At 42.4% G+C, this 27,361-nt stretch overlaps 1 protein-coding gene across 1 annotated transcript in view; it reads left to right on the top strand.

Annotated features, from left to right (window-relative positions):
* The window catches only part of LOC119161933 (uncharacterized), a 116,883-nt gene extending 99,525 nt beyond the window's left edge, over positions 1-17,358 (top strand). Inside the window, exons 13-15 of the mRNA XM_075876755.1 lie at positions 7,059-7,217; positions 13,597-13,734; positions 16,022-17,358. Coding sequence (XP_075732870.1) covers positions 7,059-7,217; positions 13,597-13,734; positions 16,022-16,159 — 435 coding nt within the window. The 3' untranslated portion in view covers positions 16,160-17,358. The remainder of the gene's footprint in view (positions 1-7,058; positions 7,218-13,596; positions 13,735-16,021) is intronic.
* Positions 17,359-27,361: the final 10,003 nt, after the last annotated feature.

Below are 27,361 nucleotides of genomic sequence, written 5' to 3' on the forward strand. Positions count from 1 at the left end.
CTAGACATCAATAATTAATGCAAACCTGCTTGTTGAACGTTTCCCGTGGTTAATTTGCTGCACCATGTCAGCGTTTTACAATCGGTGCATTTAGCTGTTCACTGTCAAGAGAGACAAGTAGGAAGAGCAACATAATTTGGCATCAAATTATTTCTGGCACCATTCTAATCAGCAAAATTGGTGCCATAATTGTTGAAAGAATTAATTAGTGACTGCCATCTATCATTACAATAATCTGTTTTGCTTGGAGACAAGACGGGCTTTTAAACGTCAACTCATTGTTGTTTCTGGTGTTGCCTGGAATGCATTATACTGCACATCCAAAACTAAATGCAAAATTTCAACAAATCTTGTTGCATACTTGTAACCTCTATTAAACATAACAATGACTGAAAACTTTGTCCCAAAACTTGCATGCTTTATAGTAACTATAATTATACAAAGCGATTGAGGGGCTGGCCCGATGCTTGGTCCAGGAACCTATACAATAGGCACAAACTGTTCTCTTTGAGCGGACATCTATCAGTGCAACAAAATTTTAGAAGGCTAGCTTAGCAAACACATTGGCCCAGTAGCGAATATATAAACGTAGAAAATTTGTTACAGCCAAAAAGCAGCAGTTGAACTATTGATTTTTTTTTCTCACCCAGTGAGCCTAAATTTAGGTATGTTCTAATTATGAGTAAATGAAATTAATGGGTTTCATCATAAATCTGTGTGTAAAAATGAATTTGTGATTTTAGCAACAACCTAATTTCTAATTTGATCCAAAAACACTCACACAAAAGACACAGTGAAGATAAAAATGCTACAGTATACTAGTATGCCTTTTGTCAGTCATCAATAACAATGTTAAACATGGTTAGTTATCACTAATATATCACAAATGGTTAGGTATTGGCAAAGTTAGGTATGAATAAGCACGACAATAGATAATCACTTGATTGCACCTACGGCATTAAATTTGACAAAACAATGACATAAGTTTACAAGAATAATAAAACAAAATATTTGGTCAATATTACAGTGAAAATAAAATCATTGATCTGCTACAGCCTTATTGCAATGCAAAAAGGTCAATATTAAGTGACTAACTGCAGATTACTTATAAATTAAACATGACATAAAACTTTAGAAAGCAGTACTGACACATTCAGAAACGTGCTTTGTGCTTGTGATAAAACTCAGCCCTAAGAACAGAAAACTGCCTTAGCAGATAAGTTATGTGTCCATGGGAACACAAAGTAAGACAATAATGCTTTCAGCTGCCAAATCAACTAAGAATACTGAAGTTTTGGCGCCTACAATAAGTAGGTATGTTTGCATAGAACAGTTTGTGGCAGTCGTGTTTCTACGCACTCCCACTTGGAAAAATTCTTCGAGCATGTCCATGCTCGAGATATCCCACTCAGAAGTTTATTCTGCTTTTCATGATTACGTATGCAAGGCAGCTATCACAGAAACGTTACTCCCTGGTGAACCAAGCAGTCAGTGCTTGCTATTCTAGCCTGTAGTAAAAAGGTAACCATTATAATGCTTGCTTATGGCTTAGATACATGATCAGATTACATGCGGCACCTCAGGGAGTAGTAGCTGTGTGCGAGTGCTCACTGTCCTGCATGCATAATGATACAAGCCACAACTTTACTTTCCAGCGAGATATCTGAGCACAGGCATGCCAGAATTCTTTGGACCTATGTAGAAATGTGACTGGCTCCAATTTTTATTACGTGCATGGCAACCTGCTGCAGTCACTAGTAAGTTCATTATTAAATCTTATTCAAGAGCACGGCTGACAGTGATAAATATTGTTGCACATTGTGTTGCCTGAACACTTAGCTATCTGCAAAGGTGGTTTTTACAAACACAACTTACAGCACTGACTTTTTTAAAGAAAAACAAACGGCTTAATATCGAACATCCTGAACATGCGAGATACTTGAATACAGTAACCAGGTGGCTCATGGAAGTTCCCTTTCCATAGGAAACAGAAGCCATGCGAAGCTGTTGTATATTCAGTAGTCAACTTTTCCACGAGCCACCATTGATGACAGGCTTGTCCGGAATTTTTTCACAATCAATTCGTACGAGGTGCATGCATAGGCTGCGATGGAAACACCAAAAAACAGTATAGTGACATGTGTCTCTTAGAAAAACTGAATTTGTCAGTATATTTAAAATAATTTGGAACGATGTGTCTTAAAACAAGCAGGATGTACATAAAATAGAGATGTTACAAGCAAAACTTTCTTTGTGTTTTTGGCAAACACCGTTGCAACCTTATGAAAGAAAATGCAATTTACACATTGCAGATGTGTCAAAACCATGCTTGAATTGCGCTCGTGCTTATTGCGTTGAAAGCAAATTCAATGATACCTCAACACATACATGATGGTATGCACTTTCATCAAGTATCCATTGCAGGTAACTTATATTGTTGAACATGAATTTGTTTTCAAACACAGCTAATGTAGCTTTTTTCAGGGTGCTCGAGCTGGTGCAATTATACCTATACTGTCATAAATTGGTGTCAATAAATTACTATTGTGTGCTGCCAAATTATGGTCATCAGTTTCAATGATTCTGGTTGGCTAAAATGGCAGTACCTCTCACTCAAGCACCACAGGCTGTCAATGCAAAAAAACAAAACACTTATGAGGCACCCAATGTTGAACCACACACCATCCCAATAAAGCATGCAAGCTTCTGCAACAATCTCCGGGAACCAGAATCTTGGAAGCTCTTGACCGCGATTTAGCAATAAGATCTGATGAAACTGATTTCCGAATTTGTATGATTCCTTCAGTGTCAATAGCTTGAAAACTTGCAGTCTATATTTATTATTCTCAAATAAATACGGTGTCCAATTTTACATTTTACCAGCAATGCATGCATGAAAAATGCCTGCTTACCATGATTAATAACAGTTAATTTCCTCCTCCTCGACTAGCTTCAACACTAGCTAAGGAGGGAAGATGTTTGAGGTTCGGAATGGGTCCCGTCGATGACTCGAGTGCACGGTGGCAGCGCGAAGGAAGAGCCGTAGTCCGGTGAAGAGACGCTTTATTGCAGCCTCAAGCTACTGCCCGAGTCCAAGCCCGAACCTCCACCCTCATTTCAGATCCAAACATCCTCTTTTCAACCCTCGGTTGAACAAAGAGCATTCACACAAACCAATTATATGTTGGGACTTGCATCATCACAACCAATCGCAGAAACACTTTCATAACAGGCACTACATTGGTAAAAACTACGTTACCAAATAATACACGCAAAGCGATAGGTTCTCCGCGTGTGCCACTCTCTCTTATGCCAGGCCATGCTGCCTCCGTCGGACCACTTCCATCGGTAGCCGTTCCGGGACGGGATCCGGGACCACCAGATGGTCCCGAATCCGCCAGTCCCGGTTACCTCTCCACCACCTCACCACCGGCCACCAGAGGTCCACCTCTCCTTGGAAGGGGCAACCAAGGGACGGACACCTGCGGCCGCACTGCAACAGGCGGCCTCCTGCAAGCTCCAGGAACAACTGGAGGGACGGCTGCAGGTGTTCACGGACGGATCTGTGATGCCGGACGGGACCGCAGCGGCCGCATGCGTAATCCCGTCCAGGGCCAACAGCAGGCAGTGCAGGCTACCCTTCCCGGCGAGCTCCACGGCTGCGTAACTGGCTGGACTCCATCTCGCGGTAGACCTGTTGACCGAGGACATCCCCGCTGAGCCGGTCGCGGTCCTTTGCGACAGCAAGGCGGCCCTGCAGACCCTAGCCAACTCCCGCCGCGCTGAACTGACGGCCTGCCTCCTGACAGCCAAGGTTCGGACTCTCATGGACGCCGGGGTGTCCATCTCCTTCCACTGGCTACCCTCCCACGTGGGCATCGCTGGAAGCGAGGAGGCGGACACACTCACCAAGGCTGCCCACCAGCCTGGCACCCCTTACTCTTGTGCCGTGGCGGCCAGGGACTATTCGCAGGCCCGTCTCAAGAAGCTCCTCGTCACAGTCCACCCAGACCCGAGGGTGGGCAGCGGGTGAGGACCAAAGCATCTCCCAGAGACGGGCCTTACCAGAAGAGAACGGGCCTCCCTGTTACGACTGCGGGCCGGCTGCGTGTGGACAGCGGCCCGCCGCCACACCAAGGGCCGCTGTGTCTTCCCGGCCTGCAGCCATTGCGGAGACCCAGAGACCCTCGAGCACCTCCTCTGTGCCTGCCCTGGCTTAGCACAGGAACGCTTGAGGGCCCACGCGGCCTACAAGAGACAGGGCCTGCCCGTCTCCACCCTGGAACACCTGCTGTTCCCGTCTCGTCCACATCCAACAGCACTCCGGAGCCTGGTGGAATTAGTGGAGGAGTCAGGAATTGCTGCCTAGCGCTGATCCCAGGAGCCATGCTGCCCCTGCCCTTGCCGACGGCCTGCTGCTCGCGCTGAAGCGGACCGGACATCCCTCCCTACACATCACACACTATTTCTTCTACCCTCTTTCATCCCCCTCCCCTCACCCCCAAGGCACTGCGCCGTGTCGCCTGTAGGCAGACAGAAATTAGGTGCCTTCTTCCTTTTCCTCACGAACCAATATCAACAACAACAGCCGTTCCCTCGCTCGAGCTCCGTCAGCTCTCTTATTAAATGTTGCTTTGTAGAAGCCGCCTTAAGAGCGGTGAGTACACCGTTGGGCTCCGTGCGCTTACCAGGTGCGCATGCGACAGCGAGGCACCCCGACATCCTAACAGCACTCGATAATGACGTACAGCGGGGGAGGTTACGCTCGTCTCTCTGCTGCTCGGTCAGCCAAGTGGTCGCGTCCCCGCATCATTCTCAATGGCACGCGTGCATGCCAACAATGGCTTAAACTAAGACGGTGGCGCCTGACTTGCCTCTTGCCAGACGCTTTTCTTCTCCTTCCAATTCCGAACGGGGGCGACCTTGACGGCTCCACTCGTGAACCGTGCGAACGAAGAAGTCTCCTTTCTTTCCCGTGCTCGGATCTTCCGCTTTCGCCTTCGCAGAACCGATCAGCTTCATTAGTTGACGGGACGGGAGCTGGCTACGCGCTCTGCATCAGCCGCATTATTTGTGCTACACGCAACACGCCGGTAATTTGTGCCTCATACTAGCTAACATTATCGCGAGCTTTGAGTGATAAATAAAATAGTGATTCTGCACATAACACAGATTTCGTCAACATCTGTACCGCATGCCTAGAAAGTTTACTTTATACAATATACTGTTAAGCTTGCCATTAATAAAAAAATCATTGTAAGTGGTGCTATAAACTATTCTTAATGTTCATACACGTAAAAGTGTTATGCAAAGTTTCAACACCAAGGTTAGGTGATAGGCATAAAATATTTATTAAACCAAATCAAAATACATGGAAAGTAAAATCGATGGTGATCGAACACGTGGACTTATGGCTGAATTAGTGCTCGCACAGTAAGGTAAAGCAATTTGGCCACATTTAGCCATGAAATATTTATTCTAAAATACAGTTTAGGATAAACGAATGACTTAAAATGCATAAATTAAGGCCGCATGAGGCAACCTATGTTGCTGGTGTATACCGAAAGTTATAATTTTAGTAAGCGAGCTGCATGAAAATTTAAGTGTAGGTGCAACCTTTACGAGCCCTACCTAAGACGATGCAACACGCTGAACACGAACACGCATCAACTTGAGTATCACGGTAGTTTATAAAGACGCGTGCCGGCGCGGATGCACACACCGGCATACATTCGGCCACTCTCAAGGAAAAAATTGAGAGACGCCAAACAGAACCTTGCCAAAACATCTTTGATAGTAATCATAACGTATAAATATTGTAGCTGTTTAGAGTGGAACGTACAGCAGATGAAACTGCCTTAGACACGGTCACTTCAATAGCGCACAATGTTAACAGGCATCAACGCATACAGCTAACAAACGCCCCAGAATTAGTAAACAAATATAGTGATCACTCGCGAGCAGGGTCCCTCTCCAACATCTTTGCCAACAGAGGCGGACAGCCGCCACAACTCTGCTCGAATCTGCCGCCGAAATCCCGCTACGCGTGCCTGCTTCACACTCCACACAAAAGAAAAAAAAAACTTGTCCGCGCTTAACTTCGCAAAACTTTGCCTTTACACAAGTACTAAGAAAAGCAGAGTCCCTATGTAAACAAAAGCTCACTTATCGTGCACATGGTAGGAAAAACATGGTGAGTGATAACAAAGCACCGACAGCAGCAGCCTGGTACATACCTGGCAAGTGCTCCACGATACGAACCCACACGTCTTCGCTTGAGTATAGCGCATCTGCGTAATCAGCACTGGCAGAAAAAACACGAACACAAAGCACAAGAACACTTTTAAAACGCGAGGGAAATCGACTCAAACCCGCTTCTTCGAGAGGGGACTGAGGGGCCGGTAAACACGTCCAGACAAGTAAAATAGTTCTAGCCGCGCAGGCGCACACCGCATTTGCACATCTTAATTCCTAATGTTGACTAGAGACTTCAATTATTACATTTAAACATGTAAAGTTATGAAAAATGTATACTACATAAACATTTAAAGCGAATAATATTGTCACGGGTTTAAAAAAAAAGGAAGGAACGTAGAAAACAGCCCTGAGACCTCATCCGCGAATTCTACCAAAGTTCTTTAAAATAACTTTTAGTGAACGTTTTGAAAAAGACTTCTTGTAAAGAACGTTTTGTCAACGTCTTCTAAAAAACTTCTTTTGAAAAACGTTTATTCAACGTCAAATATTATACCTAGATGTATACCTTTCTAGGCGTTTCGAGAAGTTTGTATGACGTTTCGTGTTTCTTGGGAAGAGATGGTTCGAATTTCTGTATTCCTTCATTACGGTGTCCCTCATAACCATGTCGTTATTTTGGGACATAAAAGCCCAACAGTTACAACTATCATCCATTCATTTATGGCTCACTTTGTCGTCTAGAAGTTTATAAGATTTGAGCTTAAAGTATGCTAGAGCATTACGCCGAAGTTTTTCTTAGTAAGAGACCAATTCCCGTATGTGTCCAGCTGGGTTAACTGACGTTGCACGTTGTGCGCCAGGTGAGTGGCTTCGCCCAGTGGCTGTCGACGCAACTCCAACGGCACGCGTGGAGTCCGCTGTTGATGCAGTGCGTCCTGGCCCTCTGCTCCTCTCTGCTCACCGAGTTGGTCAGCAACACGTCAGCTGTCTCTGTTCTTCTACCGGTGGCTGTCGACATTGTGAGTACACTTGTGGTTGCTTCAAGAATTATCTTGAGCTCGTAGAACTAATTCGTTCTTCTAAAGAGAAACTGCCTTGATATAACAGAACTAGGACTTATGCCTTAGACATAGTGACCTTTGCTGGACGCGTCAACGTATACAACAAACAATGAAGGCATATGCAGCACTTTGTTCCAGCGTCTTTGTTCCTAAAGTGCTGTAGCAGTCCAACTTCAACTAATACAAGTATTTTATTGTGATTCAATTACATTTGGTAATACACAGGCAGACACAAATAAAAAAAAACATTGGTAATCCTATCATGCGTATCTTAGAATTGACGGGTGACTGTGGGGTTACTCTTTATTCGACGTTACCATTGATGCCATGCCAGCGCATTACGTCCCAGAGCACTCCATCATAACTGCTTGAAAGATGTCTATAATCAATGAATTCGCTATGCGTATGAAAAACTGATGTGCGGATAACGTCCGGATCACTGGTGAACAATACACTGATGACAATATTCTTGCATTCGTTCTTCAATTTTTACTTTATTAATAGGGTGCGTTAATGCTCATGAAATTTACACAATGCACCTGAAAATTAGCAAAACTGACATTCTATCTTTTATTCTTTCTTTTTGTAGTGCTGTACAAAATTAACTGAACCTGTCCTAGCATTTTCTTGACTTCAGCGCCTCCTGTAAGAATGCGAAAAAAATGACTTTTTTGGTCATTCAGCCGGCCATGATTCGTTTAAGCAATGCAACTGCATTTTAATCTTCATTGGATAGTAGAAAAATGATGTTGACTATGTGTTGGTTGAAATATCAGTTCATTACCTCCTATTAGCTGAGTTTCTAGTTTTCGCACTACTTATATTTTATGCTTTTCTTAACACCCTAGTTTGCATTATCGACTAATGTAAATATGTTTCCGGGGTTGATCTTTCACTGCTACCCATCGCATCAAGTGATATTGCACGAGTGCAAATATACGAAAAGTAGTATATAATAATATAATGTCGCGGCTTTGAAGTCCCATTGAAATGCCGTGATTAGAATATGCAGCACATCTACTTAGGTGCGTTGAACACGCGGGGATGAGTATTGGGGATTTATCAGCTCTAGGAAGCGAATGACTGATCATCATGAAGAAACGACGCAGAACTTGCTAATCACCAGTTAATCTCCCAATGTTGGCCAGAAGCATTATTTTCAGTGAGAGCTAAGTAATATCACGAGGTGGGAGAGTATCACAATAGTACTTCTGAAATATTTCTGAGCATATGTATTGCTGTTTCAAGACACATTAGAAAAATGTATTTATTTTTTACTAGTTAAAATGTACTTTTACAATATATCGCATTAAAGCATGCAAGCCCTGGGTATCTCGTAACTTTTGTTTCGTCGGTGATGAGTAGAAGCGGGTTTGCAAGGGGCTGGTGGTGAAATATAGATATATAGCAAAAGCGACATGGAAAATGAGGCGATAGTTAAGCACGGAATCGCCTTGTGGCAGACTGAGCGGTGCCGCTGACGGAAGCATTGACGCGGTCAATCCTGCAGATGGGTACAGACTTTAGTTTCTGAACAGCCAAGGCAGACCCAAGTGAGAGTTGTGTCTCGGTACGTAGGTGACACGAGAAAAGGTATCTTTATGGCGCAGACCCTTCCGGCTATGAAAGCACTATTTGTTCCATATAAGGTAAATATGTGGTCGTCTGCAGCTGTCGATACACTGTGTCGTTTTTGCGAGTGTTGGGTTGAGGCTGGACTGAAGCTATACAGAAGATCGCCCATTTGAGAAGGTCTTATTGTTTAGGTACAATTAACAGACAGGAACTCTCTGGGCAAAAGAAATCCTATGTAGCAAGTAATGGTACAGAATTTTCTATTAACTGCTGTGGATTGTGCCTCTATTTATTTGCTTAAAATATGCTATTTACTCGCCTAGCTAGTTTTGTTGTGACAAAAGACGTCTATTTCCGGTGTCTAAATTGGTAAAACTGCTGTTACGCTGTGTATTTTTATTGTAATTGATACCCGTGAATATGTCATGAGTACCAATTATGTACTTTGCAATTACCACTCTGTAATTTGATAATGGTGCTGAGGGTATTGCGATAAATATCAATAAACTGTAACTTAATTTACATCAAGCTGCACTTCTCCATTGCGTTTGCTAAGTACGCATCAGCAATATACAGAAAAAAAGGTATTTCAGTAACTGTATGGCTGTATCGGTATTCAGGAATACTTTTTTCTGTTTATTGCAGCGATATCTCCGCAATATTCTATTTTGATGAGGCAAATGTATTTTAGTATCTGTATTTAGGCTTCCGGCACATATCTGCTTTCAGGAATTGTTTTCCGAGTATCTCTGCCCAGCCTTGTTTTTATTGATAGTTTCCGTCATGGGCTATCAATGAACTAAGAAAGCTGGCGCCACCTATTGCAGTAATACACAACGGCAGCTTCAGAAAACCATCACGGAGGGCAGCACTCGCTCACATTTACACAGCCGATGAATCTTCCCGTCTCCCCAAAGACAAGTACTGATGTGTAGCAGCTTGGGCTAGTTGGTATGGCATGATGATAGTTAAAGCGCGAGAAAAAAAACGTTGACACAGAGACAAGAAGGACACGAAGGACACGAGCGCAAGAAGGACACGAGCGCTCGTGTCCTTCGTGTCCTTCTTGTCTCTCTGTGTCATCGTTTTGTTCTAGCACTATAACTATCGACAAGTACTGATGTGAGGTAAAACGCTGCCAGACACTGCTTCCAGAATACGTGCACCGACGCAGGTTTTTCTTCTGATGGGAGTAGTTTGTAGGTCGTGTGCTTTCGTTGGAAAGATTGCGTATAGGCTGCAGAGTGCACAAATGCCACTTCGCTCGTTACAGAAGCCCCCTTTTGAAAAAAAAAAAAACAAAAAAAAACGTGCTTTTCAAACACAGTTAAGTAACGAGTGGACACTCGTTAGTTCGCACTCGTCTTTTGTACACCTGTGCGTTTGTTGCGTGCGTCCATTATGTTTGAGGCGTGCAAGAAGGGGGATCTTGGGCAATTTCCTGATATTAAGCAATATCAATAAAATTTTGGGCGTTGGTTCTCGTCGGTACTGTGGCAATATGTGTCAAACTATACAAGGGTACGTCATGTAGCTTCTTGCAAAAGAAAAAAAAAAAGCTTTGAAATTGGTTGCCCATTTCGGAATCACACTTGGAAACATGGGCCACCCTGTGTATGTGACCTGGGGACCAACTTTTTTTTATAAAATCACGCCTCTTCCAGCAGATGGATGAGGCGCACGCCTTCTAGGCGACGACGACGCGAGCACAGTTCGGCTTTGTCAGCTGAATTTCATGTTATAGTCGGTAATAACATCGTGTATTACACTAATCATGCACAATATTGAGCAACAAGAAAACCGAATCGGAGCACGCCAGATGCTTGACGTGTCTGCGGGTCGAAATCAAAAGGCGACGCTTCGGAGCTCACACAGTATAGCTTCAATGATCGCCGAATTCGTCACTGGAGAGTTCAGACGAGCTGGCGCCTCTTAATTCCGCGTAGGACGACATAGTGGAAGAACGCGAAAAACGAGGAACCAGACAAAGAAACATGAGCGTTGCATGTTTTCTCGTTTTTCGCGCTCTTTCTTTACACTTTGTGGTACCAACACGCCAAAGCTACCACTTTAGGATGACATAGCCAGCTTGCTTTTCGCCATATACAAGAAGAGCGTGTGCTTTGTTTACACCCTGGCCAGCAGCGGAGGCATGTTGTGAAATCATCGTCTGCCCGCTCAGAGTAGCTGTCAATTTTTGTTTCAATTTTTACTGATATTTTGCTTATTAAAGTATTAACAAAAAGGTAATCCAAATGAACCCTTCTATAGATGTTACAGGACTGTTAATACTAATTTCAAGCTACATTACCTCAATACGGTTGAAATGTAACAGGCTGAAACTGTGAGCTTGCGTGGTTAGAACGCGTTTGTCTTTTGTGTCATCACTTCGTCCTTTGTGTTTGTACAGTGTGCTCAGAGTTTTGATGTACTTGCCGTTGTTCACATGACATCCAATATTTTGCTTTGCATTTGGGGAAAAACGGTGACTTTTTTATTGAGTAGAACATTGTGAAGTTCCGCTAAACATATGTCCACTGTTGTATGCATAGACGTATATTGAACATGAACTGATTTATAAGTGGTGTTTAACATCTCCAAACCACCATATGATTATGAGAGACGCCGTAGTGGAGGGTTCAGGATATTTCGACCACCTGGAGTTCTTTACTGTGCAGCCAAATCTGACCACGCACACGGGTCTACAGTATTTTTTGCATCCATCGTAAATGCAGCAGCCGCAGCCGGGATTCAATCCCGCGAATTGCGGATAAGCAGCTGAGTACCCTAGCCACTAAACCACCGTGGCGGGGTTGAACCACATATGTTTTATATATCCGGTTTTCACAGTTGCGTAATGTTACAAACCACAAGAGGGGTATTACCAAACCGATGACGGTAAGCAGTTATATGTCGCTTTGTGCTTGCGCGAATGGTATATAGCCGTTGTTATTGCTACGTAAACCAACTTCAGTGGATGGAGCTCAACTTTAAAATAGACGTTAACCTGGCGTGACGCCTGTAATGAAAAGAGTACATGGGTAATGTTTATAAAACAAGGTAGGCCGCACCGGAACCACAATTGAGGTTTCACGAAGAATACACCCCCAAAGGGTCTTTCGCCTATAGGGTTTTTCAAGACCGTAAGTGGCTTTGTGGTAAAACAATCGATTGTCGCACCGAATGTTGCGGTTCACTTCCTGCTGGGGACCTGATATTTATACTTTGCATCTATCTAATGAACGTTGTCAATGCCAGTCTTTATTAACGCTTTGGCATTCAAAAGACGAATGTCTGCTCTCCCCGTTCCTGCGTATAGTCAAAAACCGTGGATAGTTGCGCACAAGTATCCACAGTGCGAATGCAAAACTGAAGTATAGTATGTTCAAATGAATTTCACAATGTTTTTGTCGATGAAATTACGGGAGGCGTAATCTTTGTCCCTACTTAGAACCATATGATCTAAAGCATTGTCTCCGAGATGGGGCGCACAGCAATTCATCTGTAGAGCAGACAACGGATGACAACTTGCCCTAAAGCGTGTTCTTCAGTCTAATGCGGCAGTCTTCGTGTCCCAAATGATAAAAAATTGTTATGAATCGTTTATGAACTCATTCAACATTCAATTCTTTTACCCAACGTGTTGCAAACACATGGCCGTCACAGCAGCTCCATCTGTGTGTCAGTAATGAAGAGGCACCACATATTAGAAGTCTCAGTGCTCTACGTATAAGAGTGAATTCAGATACTGTAGAATATTGTGTTCAAAATAGTTATTCCTATATGCTAAAACAGCCTTTCTTCACCAAATGCGGTCACGTTTACTTGCGTTTGAAGCTTATTGCCGCTTTTCCGTTCCGATTTCTAGATTTCTCAACTTATCAGCGCATTCTCGAAAAGCTCTGATTTGTACCACGAATATTTTCGCTAAAAACAAAATAATGCGACATGTTTTTCTATATTACTGTATGATGGCCTTCGGTTGTCTATTTACGAGATTTTAAGAAAAATCGAAGATGGTTTTTTTATTATTCAAATTTCAGTGGAGTACATTTTGGCCAATATGAGAACTTTGAGGCAATATATAAAAATTTACATTTGCCCTACGCCAGAAATAATTTATGTACTTAATGAAAACACTATATCCTTAAAACGGGTCAAGTTTGAAAACGCTGCTTGCATTACTTTCGGAGAAAAAAAAAAAGGGAATACGTAACTCATTTTAAACTGTCGCAAAATTAGACATTTTTAAAAGCTATTTTCTTAAGGTCTACAAACTTGAAACTGAATGAATTCATTCTTCATTAGGCATGCATTTCAGGTAAAAATATCTTTGAAACAAAAATATTTGTCTTTTTATAGCATCTGCAATTTTCAAAAATGACAGGTGACGAAATTGGTGCCTCGGTGTTGGTGAAGTTTGATATTTTTTTTCTCGTAAGTTATGCAGTTAATCATAAAACGAAGTTGACTTTCGGGCTACCTGGTGAGAGGTGCATGAAATATAATATACCCAATGAAATCAAAAATATACACTTTTGGACCCGCGTCAATCTCTCGTGGAATCACCCAAATGCACTCTTACCTTGTGATTGTGAAGGTATACGTTTGCTACATGTAACAAGTATTCTGTGATTTGCACGAGGAACTGATAACAATACTGAACTACGAAAAAAAATTCAATTTACGTGGCGCTGTTTTGTATATGACAGTACGTGGTACAAGTACTATACTAGCATAACCTTGCCTCAATGAAATGCAGGCAGTGAGCACCCCGTGCAATCCATTTTACTTGGCTGTACCGGTGACGGTCGCCGCCTCCACGTCCCTCGTGCTGCCTACTTCAAGCATGGGCCTTGCCGTGCTGACAAACGTCGTCGACATCGGACCTGTGCAGCTGGTAGGACTTGTTTATGTATGACGATGCCTCCGATCAACCATCCCGATCCTCACTGACCCCCGCCACGTTGTTCTTACATTCTCTATTCCTGGTGGGAAGAAAAAAAGTAGGTCAAGATAGTCTGCTCCTTAATAAGCAATGACGTCAAGGAAGGCGAAATGAAAGGTTATGTTGCCCTGATCAGCTCGGTATAATTATGAGCAGTTCTGTGACTGTACAGTTTGTGTGCATCGATCGGCAAAGATTTCAGCATACAAAAGAAGCAGCACGTAGAATAAAACACGTAATATAATAAACATGTATAATCACAAAGGTATAGAGTGAAAAGAAGAAATAGCTTCTTTTGATTCGGTAAAATGGTCATTACATAGTCAGTCAGCGCCGAGACTTCCACTTGCATACACATCTTCATGTAAAGTACGGGAATTTCACGTTATCAAAAGGTTTCCCAAACTAGAGGAGCCTCTTTTGTAGTCAACTGAGAGATAAATGTCTTAATTGAAGTTTTCACCGTGATAGCACTTTTGATATCGTATAGCTTGCTAGCTTGCTAGCTTGCGTTGAACATGAACCCCAATGAAACGAGTCGAGGCTCGCTTGAAGTATTATCTTTATTGAGAACTTTTTCAAGACCCCACGCAGCTGGCATCATGAAAAGAAACGAATGTGTCAACAGGCAAAGAGACTACGCGAAGAATTCTGTGGGAGCACTTGTCTAGCGGGCTCTGTTTCTTTTGCCTGGTGAATAGCCATAAATTTGCAGAAGTTTGGCCGCAAACGTAAAGGAACTGCGTTACCGCTCTACGTTATCCACGAAGAAGAGTAACTTGCTAAAGCTACCGCCACCTCAAAAAAGCAATGCAGCTTATTTAGGTCATTACTGCGTCGTCAAAAATATTGATCGTTGCAAAAACCCTGGAACTACTGAAAGAAACGTGAATAACTGTTCAATAGAGTTGAAATTAGTATTTCACTTAAAGCCTTCAGCAGAAACAAGACGTTTAGCTTTAATACCGATATAACGAGAATACGCTTAGCCCCATCATAACATTGCTGAAATGTGGCACTCTTTCGTGTGCGAGACGTCAGTGACAAGAGAGTTCCATATGATGGCATATTACGTTATATCATATGCTAATGTCTTTCCACAAAGTGACATAAAACAAAATATTCCATCATCAAGCTCTCCGGAAACGGAACATCACTGAGCTCTCAATACATTTTCTGTAATTCTGACGGTGTGCTTCTACTAGCGCAAAAACTACGCTCGCAGATTTTGTACCAACTTAAGAAACGCCTAAATTGCGTAGTTACGGGGAAAATGTTCGCGACAGAATATTTTTCTCTTTGACGTAATAATATACAGGGATCTTTGCAAGTGTTTCAGAGAAGGCACTCATGATCAGGCTCACTCGCTCAAGGATTTAACAACCAAGAGCGTATGGCTCCAGTTGCAGATGCAAAACCAAACTTCCTTACAGTGCTGTAGCTGTACAGGGGCCACTTGCTGACAATTGCAACATATATACTTTTAGCAGCAGCTCTACAAAGCTGTCGTCGGACAGCTTGCTTCTCTTCATAGCGAATTCATCCGCACTTAAAGTGAATGGGTGTTCTAGAAACGTATTAGACGATGCTGCTACTGTTAGTGCCTGACAGGGTGATAACACTTCGCCACTGCGACTGAAGTCTATCTGTGGTATTTTGACAGCGCCTACGAGACGAACAAGTTGTGTGTAAAACTCGGCATAACTGGATTAAACAATAACTAGTATACTGACAACTCACGTAGCACAAAAATGTTAGTGCAAGTACGTATTTTCACTAAATTAACAAAAAGAAAGTTGCATGTTTATTAACGTCAATTTTGTAACGTGTTACCGCCATTGAGGTTTATGTCCCAGGTTATGTGTGGGCTTCGCGCCGCCCAGGACGAACTGCGCACTGGTAGCGAGGCGCGGTGTCAGAGAAGGTTGGCTTGCCGAGGCTAGTGGAATAACATAATAATACCCTCTAGTCAATTTTTTTTTTCTCCTCGATGCCAGCTACACAGAAACTTCCTTAGGGGTACCAGATTATCAGACGTGCTAAAGTTGTTCAGTAAAACTGGAAGGGTATTGGTGTCTAAGTTTTGTTACAAAACTTTCAGTTTCACTATGCATCTAGGCAGACCACGTATAGCCAATATAATACTCCATATTCAGCATTATACGACTCGCTTGCACTTTGCATGCTCGGATTTATTTGACTGTATACGGATTATGTTTGCGCACTGTCCTTCTCGCAGCTGTTCTTGGGTTCGTCGCTAAAGTTCATCGCTCTCACCATGATCCTGCTCACGGTGAACTTCAACTCAGAGTTTCATCAGCTGCCTGAATGGATGTTCATTGAGCGCCGGAACCAAACGGCCACCACTCTATTTTAGAAGTCAACCCAAGAAATGTTTTTGTCGACTTCACTGCTGCTCATCTGTTTGTTAGTGTATTGACGTCGTCCAAAGACATATGTGGGTTAAACCAGAGCACAAGTAGACGTGGTTCCATTAGCGTTGTGTCTGTGATTTTCCTGTTCCTTAATATGAAGCCACGCGCAAATATGCATATACGCATGGCCTGTGCATCAAGAAATGTGGATAGAAATAGACGCCTCAGAGGGCGCTGAGAAATGTATAAACGAACAATGAGGAAGCTCTCAGTGTAGTTTCCAAGGCGTCTATTAGCGGCAGTTAGGAGCTACATGAAAAAAGAACAGTTTCGCAAAAAGGGCGAAGCAATGAATGTGATAGCAACATATTCGAGTGTTTTACGAAGCAAGGCCAGAATTATTGGGAGCAATATTATTTGCAGTAAAAGAGTAGCCGAGTTTCTTGCAGCGTGGCCCCAGTAGAAGACCACAACACGGCTCGTGCGTAGTGACGGCATTGATAAGCGAAGTGAGGTTGGCAATCAGCTCATTTAGACCCAATCTCAAGTCGCAGCTTACCCGCAAAAGCAAAGCAATGAACGCGATAGAAACAAAATAAAAGTCACGCAAAGAATGGCCACCAGATTTAAATGTGCCCCGCGTTTCTCGTGCACTAATCACGCACAAAATGCAGCCACATATAGAGATGAACGCGAATGATTTATGGCAAACGGTACAGAACCTGCAAAACGCGCATAGTTCTTGGATACCAAGCTGTGCCTGAAGAAGCTTTCACGGTGGCTATGTATACTCGTGCGAATGTTGTCATGTTCAGTTTGCGACTGTAGCAAGGATTGCCCAAAATCAGTTTCATCGAAAAGGTGAAACAATGAATGTGATAGCGACAAATTGCAATGTTATACGAAGTGAGGCTGGCAGTCAACTCATTTAGGTCCGATCTTACGTAACTCTACAAAACGCTGGTGTAAGAAAACACGGCCGCTCTAGGTATACCTTTGGCACCATTTTTCGTCTTGAGAGCACACCCCGTAGAAGCTCCTACCCACTGTGATGTTCGCTCCGCAGAAAGGCAGAAAGAGTATCCTTCATTCACGTATTTATATATACGTGAATGACTGTGGTGGCGGCAACGGCAAAAAGCAGCCGACATGGTCTACATATATATATAATTGCTATCGCAATAAAAAAAGTTGAATTTTTCGGAGGGTGTCGGCTCGAAATTCGTAGCTATGACGCCCGCATATCTGTGTTTCTCGATTCAGTTTTATTACCCGCCGGAGTTAGTGTCACTCTCAAGTGAGAAAGATAGCACACTAGTCGTCGAATAATTTGTGCGACAGGAATTATTTGCAAAAAACTTTTTACATACATAATTTTTAAGTATAAAAATTACTTATTGACGTTATATTTACTTTATTCTACATAAAGAAGTTTACAGTTCAAAGTGGGCAGCTTTAGTTAGCAACCCGCACAATAAATGTGAGGCTGCATGGAGCCTCATCATACTATAGACTATGGCACGTCATCTTGATTGTGAGATACTTGGATTCTAAAGGATTCTACAGCATAATCTCAATAGACATTACAAAAAAACAATAATCGATTCATGTGGATTTGTGGATTCATGTGGGTCATTGAGCACGTTGGTTTTCTTGTGGGCACATTAACAAAATCACATGCATAGGCGCCGTTTCGCTTGATTGCGGAGATTGTAACAGCATTCGGCAAATGACATGCTGAGAAGCGTAAACCAATATTTTTGTGGCCGTAAATTCCATTTGTTAAATATTCTCACATCGCCACGTTCAATCACTTCGTCTTTGATACTTCATTAAGAAGGTGAAATATTGACCGCACGCACTCAAGTTATGTTAATCGATCACGTTGGCTCTTGCACCTTAGTTCGAAATATTTTCTTTCATTTTGTAGCTTACGCATTTGTTCATACTATGCATTGCTACACACCGCAGTATCTGTAATACGTTAATAAATAGATGCGAATAAAGAATTCTATCTAAAAAACTTAAAAATATGCTATAAGACCGTTACAACGAAGAAAAATTATACACATAGAGCCGAAAAGACTAACAACTATCAGCGTTAGTTATGACACTGAAGGTGTGGTTTCGGACACCCGTTATGCACTCATTTGGTTGAACTCATAAATATTTTATTCTATTTTTTTCTTAACTGGCACGCAACAGGCTGGTGCTCTAATTTTTTAAAAATTTGCACGTGGATGACAAAATGAGGTTGGCCAACTTGCAGATTCAGAGCAGTGTTCCAAGAATTTCTGACCACCCTCTAATTTCTCTTTCTTGATTTTTGAACATATACCCCCAAGAAGAGGACTTGTCAGGTCCATTGATAAGCTGAACCTTTACGTCTGAACAGTTCTGCATCCGCTAGTTTTAGGCGCAGCAAAGTCACTGCGAAAGCCGGAAGAGCGGCCTTTAAGAGCCTTTTCTAGACACTTATTAGGTAACTGCTTCAAGCACTTGCTTGATGCCCACTATGGCACTTATATTAAAAATTTTGGGCATTGGGTCTGCATTTACTATACTATTTTTCGTCATTCTTCTGATAAGCGTGGTATCCGCTAAATTATTGCGAGGAATTCAGCGCCAATCGTTCATGCAGTGACTGACGACGATGAGAAATTGTCTGAAGTGGATATGTGGCACAGTTGATAGCTGAACAAAAACAAGCTTATGTAGTGGTTTCGAGCATTGGACGACTAACTCGTTACGCTAATCGCATTGTACGACGACTGCTTGTTTTTTTTTTCGCAGCTTTAAAACGCTTTTCAAGTTGTATTAAGGTGATTGCTTTCCCGACATCAAGCCTGCCTAAGGCAAGTTTGCCAACAAGTCCCAAGCACTGACATGGCTCAGTGGTAGAGTACTGGGCTTGCACCATGAGGACCGGGGTGCGAGCCTCGCTGTGTCATTAGTGCTACGGCTTTCTTTTTTTTCTGATTTCGCGCGATGTGGTTACGGATACCGGCGGAGCCGGAGGTGGCGAACAACTACGGCGCTGCGAGAGACCCTAGTTAAGATCTCATAACAGTTTTCGCTGTAAAAACGCTCCAGATATCTTGTAGTGCTCCTTTCGTGCTAAGGAAATTCTTCTTTTGAAATGAAATCTCGTTTGAATGGTTCGAATGACATTAACGCCCTTCAGATCACCCGCCCGAACCGACGTTCGGACTTAGCAGTTGCGTGAACATTTTCCGCCTTTACTACGTGGCTGCCGACCCTAGATGCAGCAAAGTGAAGGTAGCCGGAGCCACAACAGTAGCAGCGGCCATCACAGCTTGCAGCAATGAATGTCGTCGATTATCCTGACACGAGGAAACGGGCTGGCGACGCTGCCGCAGAGGCACGTTACCACGTTACTCAGCCGCTTCGAGCGGAGGGGCTCAGCTTGAAACTAGTTGTGTGCAAAATATAATAATAATAATAATAATAATAATAATAATAATAATAATAATAATAATAATAATAATAATAATACCTGGGGTTTAACGTGTAGGCGGTCTAGGCGCCTCCGAGGGGCCATGCCTGGACATCTGGGGCCGAATTCACAAAGCTTTCTCTTTGGATACGCATTTTCTTAGCCAAAAGTTCTCTTATCTGGAGGGATTACTATAGCGCGGGTATGAATTTAACTTATTCGGCACTTAAGAGGGCAAGGAGGACAAACGATAGCCGATGAAACGACAAGGAAAGAAAGAAGTGTGTGCCGATAATATCAAGGTAGCACGCAAAGCATCTAGCATCGAGAGTATACGATGATAGCCAATGATTTGCTGCATCTAACTTTCAGTTCCGCGAGCGTCTGCTACAGCACTTACGGGATGCCGCGTACGTTGTAATAGGCGTTTTGGGGGGCTGTGAAAAGCCAAACACTCGCCTTTCATCAACGACTGTAGCTAAAAACGAAATTGCTCGATGGCCTTAAGTCATCGAGCAATCCATGCACTTTCTCGCCAAGTACAAGTAAACAACACTCCAGGTGTACCACATAAATGAAACCACACATAAATCGATACATGCAATGTTTGAAAATGTGCCTCGAATGTCTTCCCCTATTTAACGCGACCAGTTACCTTACATTTCATTGAAGCTGCGCTGCTACTTAACTAATTCGGCGCAATCTAGCACGGTATAGTGGTGAACGTAAGGGTGTTTTGTACCTATAGTCAAAGGTAGCCTTTGTTACAATATTCTTATTACAAGACACATGAGCGACTTTGGTGCCTGCAGACGAATTGTGCGGAAATAGATAACAGCAGTAATTAAATGAAATTGTGAGCGCAATTTCGCAGCATTTTTATAAAGCCGGAATACGAGAACGTGCATACGCTTACGCTTAGGTATATGTCTACGTAAAATGAGGGAGACTCGTCGGGAGGTGTGTCAGTGCTAATGCTTTTCACAAAACACGGTGCAAATATTTCGCCCAGCGTTGTTTGAGTGCGCAAACGAAGCAAGGGACGTGTATACGAGTCTTGAGGTCGAGAGACGTTATCACACGTGCGAAAAAGATGAAAAGAGAGAGAGAGAGACTCTCGTTTCGCCTTCGCGAAAGCTTGAAATTGATAGTTAATAAAGACCATTTTCTGGCCCAGCAGACGTCAGGGAAAGTCTCCGCAAAGCAGGGTCAGATGCTCGGAGAGCATAAAAAAGTGGAGTACGCGTTATATGGGAGTGACAGCCACTCAGAAAGCGAGATGAAGTGTGACTGTCCTTAGGTGTGAGAATCAATGCTAATTAAGAGAGTTGAGTTAATGAGCCAAAACTTTCCTAAATAACGATAATGGAAGCAAACTGAGCGTTCATCTAGTGAAAGTGACACTAGTGACAGTGAACTCATAATAGTTGATTAGCGTTGTCACAGGCCGATATATATTTTTATTTTCTTATCTATATTTGGCAAACTATGAGAAGGTAGCGTACGTTAGAGCCGGCTATCCCAACGTCATGACAGTAATGTACAAGAATAAATAGCGCACGGTTATACAATCACACGTGGCAGTTTATATTTTCTAGTTACCTTGGGAAAACGCATTCTACCTATTTTTTCTATTTTTGACAAAGTTTCACGGGACGTTTTTGCATTTGGCTTCATTCGAAGGAATGACCATATATCAGCAATAGGGCGAACACAAGCACTGCTGCAGTGGACGAGCGGTTACAGCGCTCAACTACAATCTAGGAGGGACTTGGTTCGATTCGCAGAATCACTGAGCACTTTTTTTTTTGAGGTTGCCCGGCCTGACATTATGCGTGGTGGCGGGTACTAGTTTTTTGAGAAGTAGGCTTTCGCACTTGCTTCTTTCACTCCCCTTTTGACCCAAAAGCGCTGTACTGCGCTCCTTCAAAAATTAAACAATTCAGGGTTCACAATTTTCTCCTCCATCCTCTCTTATCGCAAAAGTGTCCAGTGCTGAAATACCAATATCATACCTGGTATATTACTTTTCACGTGTTTGGATATTCGACCAGCAATCAGTCTTCACGGCGTTTTGAAGAAAATCTACACATGCAGTGAGCTAACTGCTTGAAGCCAAGTTGACGGCCTTTGTAGGGACACGCTTTCGTGCTAATTTGGTGGGCATCATCACATGCAGCAAGACCAAAGAGCACGGACAGTTAGAGCTGACGCAAACAGAGTGATTAGTTTGTGTCTTCTCTCCCGCTATTTGTCATGCTGCACGCTTCAGTGTAATGTCGCTGTCAATGGGTAAAATGAACTATAGCAGTTAATCGTGTTCTGTTGAGAGGGTCCCCTATTGTCCAGAATGGAACAGAACAATGGCAATTTGATTTGTGTGATAAAGAGATACCCTGCTTTTGGTTACTAGAATAAATTTCTAAACTGTAGTTTATTTTTTATTAACAACAGTTCCAGTGCAGATGAAAGGTGCATGGACGAAAATCGTGTATTCAGCTTGACTAGGTTTGTGACCTTAATTGTAATTGCAAACCGGTATCACAGTATGCATAAATATCACACACATATACAACCACGGGTGATAGCTTGCTTATTCTGATTAAAATTGAAAGGTTGAAATCTACATATTCAACCAACGCAATGTGTGCGAGATATGCCATGTAGAGTAGCTATGCTCGAAACTAATCTTCGCAGGTTCGTTCCATTTTACCCAATTTCTTGCCCACGCTGTAGGTTGGTAAATGAAACTTCTTCGAACACACATATTCTGTGTAAGGTTACATTTATTTTTATGCAGTACAAAACAAATTGAAATGTATAATGGCTCAAAAGAGAAATAACTAGTAACAAATTCAGCCAAATCATTACCAAACTTACTCACCAATGATAAACGGATTCTCATTTGAAAGATACATACATACATACATACATACATACATACATACATACATACATACATACATACATACATATACGCACACACACATATACATATGTACACCCATACATACATACATACACACACTCAGGTGTAAATATTAAAATGAATGGCTATAAAACAACAATTCTAATACACTCAGTTTGAATATACTACAGAAAGTAACTTACGAGAGAAATCCACCGGCACTGTTATGTCTGAACACGGTGTTTCTTGAACCATCTCGCAAAAGCTTGATGCATAGTTTTCCGCTGCTGCCCAGTGACAAGCAGTTTTTTTAAAAAAACACAAGAATAAAGCCCTTGACAATATCTTGCTAAATAAAAGGGCTGTGCATCAATATTTTGTACATGTCTGCAATATCACTCTGTTTATTTACATAGCTTGGCTCATTCACAACCCACTAACAAAGCATGTTAGGACACTTGGGCTGAAAGTTGGCCCAGAGCGAGTAAATTCTAGACAATACATGAATAATACAATTATAAGCTACTAAGCTCCTTGGTGCAAACAGTGTTTATATTGACAGCTATAAGTGCCATTTCGTTTCCCCAAAACACTTCTCAAAAGTAGAATCAACTTTATTTAGCTAAAAGTTTCTATTCTGGTGCGTCGTGGTGGCTCAACGGTGGAAGTGACTCTTTCGGCCAAGAAAACAAAGACCAATTATTTTTTCAGTTTGTGAATTCACCCCATAATAACATTGAGGCAGCTGGTAGGAGTGCTTTTGGAGAGAGGAAACCACCACATTCCCACCAGTTGTGGCCTTGGGTAGCTACTTCACTTGGACAAAAATGATGAAAAACACTCCTCAAGAAGACTTCAAAGTTTGGGCATCAACACAGTTCCCATACAGCTGTCTATTAGTCTGCTTGAAAAATATTGAGTTTACTGGTGGGCAAAGACTGTACACTATGTGAGGTGATGCTCCAGTGCACTGCATGTATGTCTTGCTGCTGGCCTCAACTGCGATGTTGCTCAGCACATATGTGTAAAATAGCAACTAATACTATGCCACTGCAAAGTAATTATGTGTCATTTGCATGAAACAGGGACCACAATAAAAGAACATAACAACATTTACCTTCACAAAGTTCAATAAATGTAAATAAATTTCCACAGAGTTTTCACAGTTCATCTGTGGATAGTAATATTGGTTGTAAACACATTCTTACTTCCACTAACAAACCATTTTAAGATGCCAGATTCAATATTAGAGTATACCAGCACTTTTTTAGGGCTAAACAATTGTACAGGCACCTAGAAAAACACAAGTGAATGCATGCTATAGCTACATATAAAAATAAATATTTTTATTTCTAGTCTGAGAAGAGCTGCATAGATGATAAGTCACTTGCATTACATTATGAACAAACCTATCCGAGCAAAGTATACATTTAAAATGTTACACTTACACAGTAGATAAGTAGACTGTTGAAGGACGGATAGGCAGTGGGATAATACCCAAGCACTAAAATCTACTGTTAAGATATACTAGGAGTAGTGATGATCCTCTTCCTTCCAAATAAAATATTTCACATAGATTCACTTCTTAGAGCTTATACACTCATGGCATCAATGGTGCTATACAAATGAGTGTACACTGAAGGATTACATCGACTAAGTACATGATTACTGCATTCATGGCTTTACTTCTTGTACTACAAAGAATGCAAACACAGTTACTATTGGCGACCATAGATGCTGTGATTTCTGGCATGTAAACGTAGAGGCACGCAGGCACTTAACACACATGTTAAAAACTTCAGCTCAAAAATATTTGCCCACTAACACTACAGCAGCCTTTAGTGTCATAGTTTGGTATCTTCCAAGCAAAATTTAAATAATTTCGAATGCAAGCAAATAAACTGCTGAATAATGCACTGCTAAGAAGTTAAGCAGCAGATGCTCCTGACATCACAATGTGCTCTTTCTGCTGTTGTAAACTTTGAGCAGGAGAACAGTCACTGGCAGTCCCTTTATACTTGTTGGTCTTCTGTGCTGTGTTCTTGATACACTGTTCATGACCATGGAGCACCGAACCCCTTGTTACTGCTGGAACTTAGAAAAATACAGATCATTGTTACAACCATGCTACATGCAAGAGTGTATAGTTGTCAATTATGTGCTCATATTTACAGATATTTGACGTATGCATGTGGGAGGTAGTGGCCGGATACTGCACCAGGGTGGCCAATCCTTCTCTGGTGAGGGAGTGCGTTCTCGGCGGTGGTTACCGGTGAGGCCGCACCCCAGGCCTCTTAATGCAGTTCCATACACACGCGGATTTTTTTTAAATCTGGTTGGGAACTGCGTGGCACCGGGATTTGAACCACGGACCTCTTGGCTATAACGGACCTCTTAATATTATAAGAACTAGCAGTAACCCAGATGACACCCCACCAGTAATGATAGAAGAAATCAGAAAAGCTTTGGAGAGCATGCAAAGAGGCAAAGCTGCTGGTGAGGATCAGGTAACATCAGACCTGCTGAAAGATGGAGGACAGATTGTGTTAGAAAAACTAGCCACCCTAATCACGAGGTGTCTCCTGACGGGAAGGGTACCAGAGTCTTGGAAGAACGCTAACATCATCTTAATACATAAGAAAGGAGATGACAAGGACTTGAAGAATTACAGGCCGATCAGCTTGCTCTCTGTAGTATACAAGCTATTTACAAATGTAATTGCTAACAGAGTGAAGAAAACATTACAATTTATTCAACCAAAGGAACAAGCAGGATTTCGAACAGGCTACTCAACAATTGACCACATCCATACTATCAATCAGGCAATAGAGAAATGCTCAGAGTATAACCAACCACTATACATAGCCTTCATAGATTACGAGAAGGCGTTTGATTCAGTAGAAATATCAGCCGTCATGCAGACACTGCGGAATCAGGGCGTAGATGAAGTATATATAAACATTCTGGAAGAAATCTACAGGGGATCAACTGTTGCCATAGTGCTTCATAAAGAAAGCAACAGAATACCAATCAAGAAGGGTGTAAGGCAGGGGGACACAATCTCCCCAATGCTATTTACCGCGTGCTTACAGGAGGTTTTCAGAAGCCTTAAATGGGAACAGTTAGGAATAAGAGTTAATGGAGAATACCTTAGTAACTTGCGCTTCGCCGATGACATTGCATTGCTGAGTAACTCAGGGGACGAATTGCAACTCATGATTACGGAGTTAGACAAGGAGAGCCGAAAGGTGGGTCTTAAAATTAATCTGCAGAAAACGAAAGTAATGTACAACAACCTCGGAAAGGAGCAGCGCTTCGAGATAGGTAATAGTGCACTTGAAGTTGTAAAAGACTACGTCTACTTAGGGCAGGTAATAACCGCAGAGCCTAACCACGAGATTGAAGTAACTAGAAGAATAAGAATGGGGTGGAGCACATTCGGCAAGCACTCTCAAATTATGACAGGTAGATTGCCACTATCCCTCAAAAGGAAGGTATATAACAGCTGTATCTTGCTGGTACTTAGCTACGGAGCAGAAACCTGGAGACTTACAAAGAGGGTTCAGCTTAAATTGAGGGCGACGCAGCGAGCAATGGAAAGAAAAATGGTAGGTGTAACCTTAAGAGACAAGAAGAGAGCAGAGTGGATTAGGGGACAAACGGGGGTTAAGGATATCATAGTTGAAATAAAGAAGAAGGAATGGACATGGGCCAGGCATGTAGCGCGTAGACAGGATAACCGCTGGTCATTAAGGGTAACTAACTGAATTCCCAGAGAAGGGAAGCGGGTTGGGGGGAGACAGAAGGTTAGGTGGGCAGATGAGATTAAGAAGTTTGCGGGTATAAATTGGCAGCAGCAAGCACATGACCGGGTTAACTGGCGGAACATGGGAGAGGCCTTTGTCCTGCAGTGGACGTAGTCAGGCTGATGATGATGATGATGATGATGATGATTTACAGATATTGTATTTTCAGAAGCCAATGACAAGCCTCAACACACACACACAAACAGTGAAGACTGAAAATATATTTAATATGATACAAGAGCAAAACTACAATGTTATAGATGAAGACATGAAACTTCGGACAGGCATAAAAAGCCAATAGAGTTTCTTCTATTTCGACTTTACACTAGGTGCGAGAAGTAGACCACAAATAAGTTCACGAAGAAACACAAGTTAGACTGCATTACAACACAACAGCCAATGTTCATAATTTGAAGGCTGTCTAACATAACTGCAGCTCACCATACCGCATATAGGAGCAATGGGCAGTCTAGAAGACAAAAAGAACTTGTGGATTATGAGTGTGCTTGTTGCTGACATCGATTATTCTAAATGAAGAAAACCTTTCAAAATTTTACTTCATCAGGGGAAATAATCATACGCAAAAAACACAACGGGCTCCTACAGGTGCCACCAACACTCACCATTATTGTCATACCAGTGTCTTGCCGGATGGATATGCTGCGTCCTGCACAGAACACCAAATGAGCGCTCCATGACTTGGATTGCGTGTGTGCTAGCTGCATCGCTCCGCTGCTGAAATAGGCTAGCCACAGACAAAGAAATGAGAAGCCATGGCTTTGAAACACACTGAACGTCACCTTTAGAGATCAACAATGCATACTTAGGTCAGGTACAATTTGTAGAAAAATATATATCACTATGCAATCGTGGTGAACATGTTCGGCTGAAACACAAGCAACAGCACTGAGAGAGAAAAAGCTACATTAGGTAAAAGATGCAATTACTGGCCCTATGTCATCTGAGGCTTCTTCAATAGGTCTTTCTCCTTGCAAGTTGTGAACAGCCAGGCAATTTTCACCCACTTGCTATT

This window comes from Rhipicephalus microplus, chromosome X (genome assembly GCF_043290135.1).
Source record: "Rhipicephalus microplus isolate Deutch F79 chromosome X, USDA_Rmic, whole genome shotgun sequence".
Classification (NCBI taxonomy): domain Eukaryota; kingdom Metazoa; phylum Arthropoda; class Arachnida; order Ixodida; family Ixodidae; genus Rhipicephalus; species Rhipicephalus microplus.